Raw genomic sequence first — 9,359 nt, 5'->3', positions numbered from 1 at the left:
AAGCAGTAATAGACAAGTGTGTTCAGTGTATGGAATTTAAAAAAAAAAAAAAAAGTGTACATTATAATAAAAGACAGAAGACTATGGATGCAGTAAGAACAACATAACCGAAGCAGAGAGAACCGAACAGGAAGCGGGGGTGCGGGGAGGGAATGACAACAAATAAGCCGTATGGAAAACTGAGATAAAAATGGATGGTGTAGGTGGATGCAAATAAGACAGACCAAGGTGGAAACCAAAAGGAAAATCTATGGTAAAAACTTAATCACAAACAATTACCCTTAACTACAAAATCTAGTAATAATACAAAAGGCTGGAACTGGCAAATCAATGGAAAGAAAACGGAGAAATAAAGGCGGGAAAAACAGGACCACAGTCACTCAGTCTCCAGTTACTCTTGAAATACCCAGTCACAAGGGAAGGAAACTTAATGTAACTAAAATAAATATTCTAAGGTGTGACTAAGGAAACACAAAGTAGAAATAATGAGCCAAAATCATATTAAAACTAGAGGGGTCAAAATCATAATGAACCGAGGCCAGAAAGACCCAAAACCTCCAGTCCTACTCCTATGACGTCAGATGTAAACAAAGACTCTGATTGGCTGGAGGGGTCACGGGGAGGAGGGTCACAGCCAATCCCATATGAGGACGTGATCTCAGTACGGCCAGTCAGATGTGTGATAAGTCACTGTTGTGTGGATCCAGTGATATTAAATTACTCTTTTGAGGCACCTGATCGAAAGTCATGTCTGTCAAAAAAGAAAGAAAGAAAAAAAAAACATGAAGGTATCTGTATGCTGATCACGGCTCCCACTGCCCACAGAAACAAAACTATTTTATGTTTAGCCATACTGAGCTGCGGGAGACACTGATACTCAAAGCCTGGGGTTCTGTTCAAGTCTGCAACGAGTATAAACATTCTGCCGACAAGCAAAGGAGCCAAGCAGTATCTGAGCAGAGGGCAGCACCGTCGCACGCGGAGAGACGAGAGAAAACAAGAGGTCGAGGAAGGGAGGGGAGGAGGATCACTCGGGATGGAATGATTGTTCTCCTAATCACTCTGTGTTCATGCTACAGACACGTTCTGCTCATCCTCTGAGGTGTCGTGTTCCTCAAGTTCAACTGTGCTTCTCCCTCAATGTGCACCTCACAAGCAAAGAGCTGTCATATTACAAAGATATTATATTCAGTGCTGGTTACAACCTGGGGTATACTGGCACCGTGTGGATGAATATATCTTGAGTGTACGTACATCACTCACATTAGCACACTCATATTCCTGTGGGATATATTTGGCGCCCCAGTCAGTTCACCTGTGTGTTGCACGGTGTTATGTCATATCCTATTATGACGTCCAAAGCAACTTACTACTACCACCAACACTCTCCAATATGCCGCATGATGTGACGTCATATTTTATGATGTCACTAAGGCCACTCACGACCACCAACACCACTCTCCAAACTTCACCACTGCTTTTCCTTTTGCTGCACAACGCCTCAAGAATATATGCGCTCATCAAAGGGCAGCAAGCAGGTGCTCGTTTTATTTTTCAGAGGCACAAGGCGACGTATCAACTGAGCTCACATGACGTCGTTTTTCTGGCGCGTTCTGTCCTTCCTCCGGCCACGGTCTGCTGCTGCAAAGAATACCAGAGACGCCCCAGTCATGACCTGCCCTGACCTGCTCTACCCGCTGAACATGAAGCAACTGTGTACAGCATTATCCTGCAGGCCTTAAAGCATTACTTGTGCACATACTGTAAGCTCCAGCATCTATAAGAATGAGGCCACTAGTCTGATCAATGGTATTAGAATGAAGTAAACAAAAGCAAGATTTTGCAAGATGACTATAGCAGAGGACAGGGACAGGAGAGTGATCCAAGAGTGGCTTACCTCTCTGCTCCTGTCTCGGCCTGTGTTGGTCTGGGTGCTGGCTGTCTCGGTAGGTGTGTCCACATGCTCTGTTATACCGGCCGCTTTGCTGTCTGGATCATACAACAAAGCTGAGTTAGTGGCCTCCCTGTCACCTTCTCCTTCAGCCCTCACTGCACGCTCCCTTCTCCGTCGTGGCATGATCGGGTGAGCGGTGTTAGTAGCCGCTGGCGGGGACACACGCGTTGGAGTTGAAGCCTTCTTCTGTGACCGTCTAAACCTGGCTCTCCGTCTTGGTGATTTGACTGGACTTTCCACACTGCGTGTGTCCCCGCCAGCCACCTCGCTACCACTAGCAGCGTCTTCTACATTGCTTCTACGTCTGCGTCTACGGACAGGTGTTTGTTCTGGGGTAGGCATGGGTGTCTGGGTAATAACAGAGGAATCACCTGAAGCAGTTGTATAGGACAGGGAATCTGGACTTGGTGAGCGCCTCGTCCTGTCCCGTCGTCTACGGACAGGTGTTTGCTGTGTGGCAGGCAAAGGTGTCTGGGTCATAATGGGTGCATCACCTGAGGCAAGTGTGCGGGACAAGGAATCTGCACTTGGTGAACGTTTTGTCCTGTCTCGTCCCAACCCAGCAGCCCATGAGTCAGCACTTAGGGATCTACTGAGCATGAAGGCAAGTGTGTCATATTCGCTAATGCTGCAGGTCTCGTATGTGCTGCACCGCCATGCTGGTTTACGTTGTCGTACACTTCGTGATCTCCGCTGAACCTCTCCAATCGCACCCAACTCAGTGGACGTTTCCCTTGATCTCTCTTCAGTTGACTCTTTCTCGTCTGATGGTGTGCTTCTCCCCAGTGATACTCTTTCCTCAGAACTTCTTTCTACAGACTTCCTTTCCTCTAATTTCTGATCCATGGACTTACTTTTAGCTAATTCCTCTGTTGCTGCTCCAGTCTTATCTCCTACATTTTCCTCTGATACTTCCTCTTCTTCCTTCTCTTCAGATAAACACTCTTCTGATCTTCTCATTACCTTCCCTTCTCCTTGACCTGATTCCTCTCTTGATATTCGTTCTGATTCTGAAGATTTCTCCTCTGATTCTTCTGATGATTTTTGTCCTGACTGAGATGACTTTTCTTCTAATTCACTTGATTTTTCGTCTGGTTCTTCAGCTGACTTTGCTTTAGATTCTTCTGTTGGCTTTGATTGAGATTCTACAGCTAAAATTGCTTTGAATTCTTCTGTTGATTTTGCTTCAGATTCTGTTGATTTTGCTTCCGATTCTTCTGTAGACTTCGCTTCAGATTCCTCTAAAGATTTGTCTGCTGATTCTTCTGTTGATTTTTCTTCAGATTCGTCAAAGGATTTTTCTTCAGAATCCACTACTTTTGATTCTTCTGTGACTTTTTCTTGGGGTTCATCTAATGATTGGCTTTCTGACTCCTCTTTCGATTCTTCCCCTGATTCTTCTGTAGATATCTCTTGTGATTCTTGCACTGTCGTTTCTTTTGATATACCTGCTAGCTTGTTTTCTGATTTTTCTAAAGGCCTGTCTTCTGATTCTTCCGTTGAATTATCCTCTGCTTCCTCACTTGACTCTTCTTTCGTCTCATCAACCGACTCTTCTTTTGCCTCCTCTGCTGACTCTTCTCTCGACTCCTCACTTGACTCCTCTTTTGATTCCTCAGTTGACTCGCCTTTCAAGTCCTCAACTGATTCTTCCTTTGATTCCTCTTCTGCTGACTCCTTTACATCTTCAACTGACTCCTCTTTTGATTCTTCAGATGACTCCTCTTTAAGTTCCTCAAGTGACTCTTCTTTTGATTCCTCTGTTGACTCCTTCGATTCCTCGACTGATTCTTCTTTCGATTCCTCAAGTGACTCTTCATTTGATCTCCCCTCCGACTTACTCTCCTCTTCTGACTCCTCCTCGCCCACTGATAAGGTTTGGGTCCTATTTTCTGTGTCTGCTGCTTCAGTGTTTCGTTCTGTTGTTCCAGTGCTTCGTTTTACTGCTTCGGTGCTTCGTTTTCTGGTTACTTCAGTGATCTCTTTCTCTTTATCTTCACTGGTGCTTTCTTCAACGTCTTCACTGCCGTCATCCTCAGCATCTTCACTGGTGCCTTCCTTCTCTGCCTCTTTTCTTTCTAACAGTGCAATAGATACGTCTTTGCTTGGATCAGATTTAACGTTTTGATCATTTATATCATGTCTGGCATCATCAGTCTGGTTTTCATTGTCTCTACTGATATTTCTGGATGTGTGTTGGTCAGCGGTTGTGTCTTCAGTGCATGTTGGAAGGGATGAGTGTGTTGTATGAGGATGAATGGTAAATGTAAATGTAACTGTTGTGTCAGAATGAGTAGTAGGTGTAGGTGTAGGTGCTGGGTGTGTAATGGATGATGATGTAGAGGTTTGATGTGGCGTGATCAGGACTGCACTGGAAGACTGAGTAGTGTGGGTAGGTGCTAAAGAGGAATGTATTACGGTGGCTCGAGCGGTGCGTCTACTTCTCTTTCTCGCATCGCTACCACCCCCATTACTGACCACTCCCTGTACGAAAGCTCCAGACACGAATTTGGCTTCTGGGGCATCGTCTTTCCCTGCCTCTGCTCCTGCTTCAGAAACTCTCACATGAACTTTCATTAGCGTCACTCCAGGGTCTTGTTCTGCCTCCTTCTGAGTATCTCCTTTGTCAGACGCTGAAATTTTGGTGGGTTTCCTGGTATATTTAGGACTCACAGTTCTTTTGGCCCCTATTCTGTTTCCTCGTGCTCTCCTCCTTTCACTCGGACTCCTGTGCTTTCGTGATCTTTGAGAGTCCCTGGTCAGGCGGGCGTCTACCCACGCTAAGCTCGCATCTACTTTGGCTAAGCAATCATCCATCATGTTGACCGTCACCCGATCGCTTCTGCTGTCACTACTTGTTGAGGATATGGAGTCTTCGGATGTGGATGTATCTCTTCTGTCGCTATCAGTGTCTGGCTGCTCGATTTTTGCCTCCACTAGTCCTGCTCCTACTGCCTCTTTACTTCTACTTTCCGTAATTCCTGTGAGTTCCTGCTTGCATTCACTTCCGTCTTCTGGTCTTCCGTCATTCACCATCTGGTCATCATCATCTTGTTCAAACTTCATATGAATCACAACTCGATTACTTTCATCACTGCTTCTCGATGCTTCTTTCCCAATTTCTGCTGATTCTACACCTAACCTTTCTTTTACCGTTGGTGATTCATCTTCTTCCTTGTCTATGTTAACACTACTCTCATCATTTATCCTTGTTTGAATATCCGTTCTTGAGTCTTGTAAATCAACATCTACTACTGCATCTTGTACTGTAGCTTCCCCAACATCAGTTAATACTTTCTCGGTCCAGTTTTCATAATTTTCACTGTCTGTTCTAGCTCTCTGGCTCTCTACTGGTCTACTCTCAGAAGGACTAGACTCATAGCCACTAGTCTGTGAGTCTGACTTCTGCAGGTTACTCTCTATGCAGTCACTCTGGGCGGGGTCTAGGAGCGTGTTAGTCACTCCTATGTCTAGATTAGTCTGCCTTTGTCGCACTCTACTCACCCTGTTAGTTGTCTCTTCATTACTGGTGTCTTCATCTTCTCTTCTCCTTCTCCTCCTCCTAACATCGCCGTCTCTACTTCTTCCCTTATCGCTCTCCTTGTCACAATGTTCAACAGAGACGTGTGGAGGGGCGGTCCTCATTTGGGAATCGTCTGCCTTATTTTCTCCCTCCATGACAGTGTTTTGATCCTGCAGTGATATCGTTGGGGTCTCGTCTTGTCTGGCTTTGATTTCCTTATCTTCGTTTGTTTCTGATTCCTCCTCTGAGATATCCGCTATCTCATCCTCACTCTGAACCTCTCCACTTTCGCTGCTGGTCTCCTCTTCCTCCGGCTCTTTGTCTTTCTCGGTTTCGTTTAGTTGGTCCTCCTGCTTGGATTCAGGTTCTGTTTTCTTTTCAGCCTCAATGACAATTATTCCTTCTTTTATCTCATCCACATTTTCCATACTGTCCTTTTCCTGTTTTACTTCCTCGACCTCTTCACTTGTGTCATTCTCTTCCTCTTCCTCCCCCTCTTCTTCTTCTTCTTCCATCTTCGCATCGCTTTTGTACTTATCGTGTTCACCCTCATCCCACGACACAGTGGCTGTTTCACTCACTTCACTCGTGTCAAAGTCCAGTGTTTCAGTTGCTTCGCTCGCCTCGCTTAGCTCCTCATCCCTCTCCCTCTCTCCTCTCTCCACCGCGCTCATTTTCCCCCAGCTCCTCTCGCATACTCTGGCACCAACCCCTGCCGTCGGATAACGTATATTTACGGTTTCTGTTGTACCCACGCCCTCCTCCCAGCTGCTCGCCCCACCAGCCTCATTCCCCCTACATGTTTCACCCTCCCCTGGTCTGTTCCCCATCCGAGTGTTCTGTGCATGTCCATGTTCCCCGTTCCACCCCAGAGGAACAGCGTGGAACATTTGGTCACCCTCGCTGGCACTGTACATGGTGCTTGTGTCACTCTGGAGGCTGTCATTGGCGTCTTCGTAGTCTTCAGTTCGGCTCCATTCCTCTGGTTCCTCGTAAGTGGATGCCTCGGAAAGACTCTTCTCTTCCTTGTCTTCTTCCTCACTCTCCTCCTCCTCCTCCTCTTCCTCCTCCTTCTCCTCCTTGTTTTCCTTGTGCTCATTGTCCTGTAAGTGATTATTAATGGAACTGAAGTCACGTAATGGAACACTGTCTGAGTTTTTTTTTAACCTTGACAACGGGGATCTTGGTGGTTTCTGCGGCTCCGATTCCTCAGTTTCCCACCACGGCTTGTTGTCGAACATTTCTTTAGCTGAGATCACTTTTGGTTCTTCCACTTCCTCGGCCTCCCACCAAGGACGCTCTTCATCCTGAAAGAATTGTTTAGCACTGATCACTTTCTGCTTCTCCTGGGTCTCCGCCTCCCACCACGGCCGCTCCACTTCTCCGTCGGAAACCCCCCTCGGCTTCTCAGCCTCTTCGGAGTCCCACCACGGTCGCTCGTCCTCCTGAAAGAACTCTTTGGCTGATATTGGTTTTGGCTCTTCCTCACTCTCCGCCTCCCACCACGGCTGCTCATCTTCCTGAAAGAATTGTTTGGCTGAGATAACATTTGGCTTCTCCTCATCTTCCGTCTCCCACCAAGCCTTATCATCATCCTTGAAACATTCCTTGGCAGATATGACCTCGGACTCTCGCTCCTTCTTCTCCTCCTCCTCCTCCCCCTCCTCCTCCATCTCCCACCACGCCTGCTCCTTGAAGAACTCCCTCGCTGGAACCATCGTGGGCTTATCAAGGTCCTCCACGGCATCCCTCCACCAGCACTCATCGTCTCTGAAGAACTCCTTAGCTGAGATAACCACCTCTTTCTCCTCCTCCTCCTTCTCCTCCTCCCACCAGTCCGTCTCCTCCTTAAAGAACTCACTAGCAGGGATAACTCTAGGAGGTGTGGTATCCTTCCAGTTATCCCAGAAGGCCTCTTGATCCTCCTGACATAACTCCTTGACGGATATGACTGGCTGCTTCTCCTCAAACTCCTTCAGCCACGCCTGCTCCTCGTCCTTGAACGCCTCTTGCAGCGTCAGGACCTCATAGGCGTTGCACATTTTCCAGTAGGCGTCGGGGTCGTCGTCGCTGCCGGCCGTGTCGTCGTCGTCGTCCTCAGTGCTATAGCCATCCTAGATTAGTACACATGCATTCAGAATCTAGACCTGAGAGTGAGCTAGTGTGACAAGACGGGCTAGTCCTAGAGTGAGGGTCTTGCCAGCTGATGGTGTGAGTGAATTTAGCCTTCAGGGTTAGCTTGAGGCCAGAACAAGGGACTGGCTGCTTGTTACTTGACGCTCAGTGAGAAGCTAAGAGAGGTTGTGAACGTACAATTGCAAGTTAAAACATTGTCTAAGAAGCAACACTTATCCTAGGGTGATGTGGAGGGTGAGTGGAGGTGGTAGTGAGGCGGGTTAGGGAAGCATTCCGAGAGGGACGCCTGACGTACGGGTCAAAAATTACGATGCCAAAAAAAAGAAAAGAAAAAATTGCAAGGGCAGGGTTTCAGGACTTCGAGGTAGGATGCAGGGAAGGTACAAAATCAAGGGACAAATTTCTCACTGGCAGGCGGGTTGGTGGGTAGGAGGGAAGGTAGGAAGAATAAGGGAACAAAGGGAGGAAAGGTGGATGAGATCGGGAGGTAAACCAATGGAGGAGTAGGTAGGAAAAAAGAAGATTGTTTGAGGTAAGGGAGCTTTCAGGATAAAGAGATATAGGATTAGAGCTAAACTAGTAGGCATAAAAAGAGGAAGACGAGGCAAGATGAAGGATGAAATGAAATTGTAGATGTCTGTGGAGGTAAACAAACAGTAAACAAGGCAGAGAGAGAGGCGGAACAACGAGATATATGAGAAAAAGGAGACGCGGAACAAGACATAAGAGAAACAGGATCATAAACTGTGTGGAAAGATGTTCAACAGGGTCACAGACAAGGGATATTGAGAGAGACTGTGTGTACGACTTTATTGGGAGAGAAAAATATGTGCACGTAGCCAGAGACAAACTACAAAGACAGGTTACATAGGAATACATACATGGGGACGAGAGATACAGCGCTACAGAGAAGGTCTATAAATGGGCACAGAGAAGGGGACGAGAAGGTAGACAGAAAGAATACAAAGAGCGGTAGGAATGGCTGACGAAAGGATGTCACAGAGGGATGGCCACAAAAGCAATGTTAAGGGGACACAGATGAACAGGTCAGGGTGTGGGAAGGAGTAGGTGGGCAAAGAGAGGGTGTAGGGGAGGAAAGGGTCACGGGAGGCCATGGAAAGAGACTGAGAAGGACAAGGAAGGGTGTGATGGAGGGTATGGTTGACAACAGAAAAGGGTGCGTTGAGTGGGGGTACAGATGACGAAAGAAAGGGTGCAAAAGGAGTATGGAAAAGCACAGAAGGGGTGCCGAGAGGGAGTGGATAGAGATGACAGCAGAAAAAAGGGTGCGAAAGGGTGGCGGATTAAGATGACATCAGAGAAAAGGGTGCAAAAGGGTGGTGGACACAGATGAAGTCAAAAGAAAGGGTGCGAAAGGATGGCGGATACGACGACAGAGAAAAGGGTGCGAGGGAGCACAGAGGAGCATCGGAGAGATTCTGGCAGTACAACATCGACGCCTAACCTATCTTAAAAACGCCGTCTCTTGCTGCCACTACTTACTTCAAAGAGTCTGTACACGTCCTCAAGAGCTATGAGTTTGTCGTGGTCGGGTCGTGGCGGCTTCTTGGCCAGCGCGGACATCTGGCGGATCGTCGGGTAGTGGCCCTGGCGTTCGGCTTCCTGTCGGGGGGTCACATCCGCGCCGGCCACCTCGGCGAACTGATCAGCACCAGCCCGCACCAGCCGTACCACCTGCTCCTCATCGTGGTGCCGCACTGCCAGGTACAGCCGCTTCACCAGCTG

At 47.6% G+C, this 9,359-nt stretch overlaps 1 protein-coding gene across 1 annotated transcript in view; it reads right to left on the bottom strand.

Annotated features, from left to right (window-relative positions):
* Nucleotides 1–521: 521 nt before the first annotated feature.
* The window catches only part of LOC145391052 (uncharacterized), a gene marked incomplete at its 5' end in the record, with an annotated part of 22,821 nt that continues 13,983 nt past the window's right edge, over nt 522–9,359 (bottom strand). The window contains 5 exons of the mRNA XM_080265787.1: nt 522–6,550; nt 6,623–6,670; nt 6,737–6,829; nt 6,974–7,591; nt 9,117–9,356. Of these exons, the coding sequence (XP_080121913.1) occupies nt 1,778–6,550; nt 6,623–6,670; nt 6,737–6,829; nt 6,974–7,591; nt 9,117–9,356 (5,772 nt within the window). The remainder of the gene's footprint in view (nt 6,551–6,622; nt 6,671–6,736; nt 6,830–6,973; nt 7,592–9,116; nt 9,357–9,359) is intronic.

Source organism: Coenobita brevimanus, chromosome 2, assembly GCF_032717465.1.
Source record: "Coenobita brevimanus isolate Jiangsu-jjx chromosome 2, ASM3271746v2, whole genome shotgun sequence".
NCBI classification, from domain to species: Eukaryota; Metazoa; Arthropoda; class Malacostraca; order Decapoda; family Coenobitidae; genus Coenobita; species Coenobita brevimanus.
The sequence above is the reverse complement of the archived record's forward strand: the minus strand, read 5'-3'. Positions and strand labels throughout refer to the sequence as shown.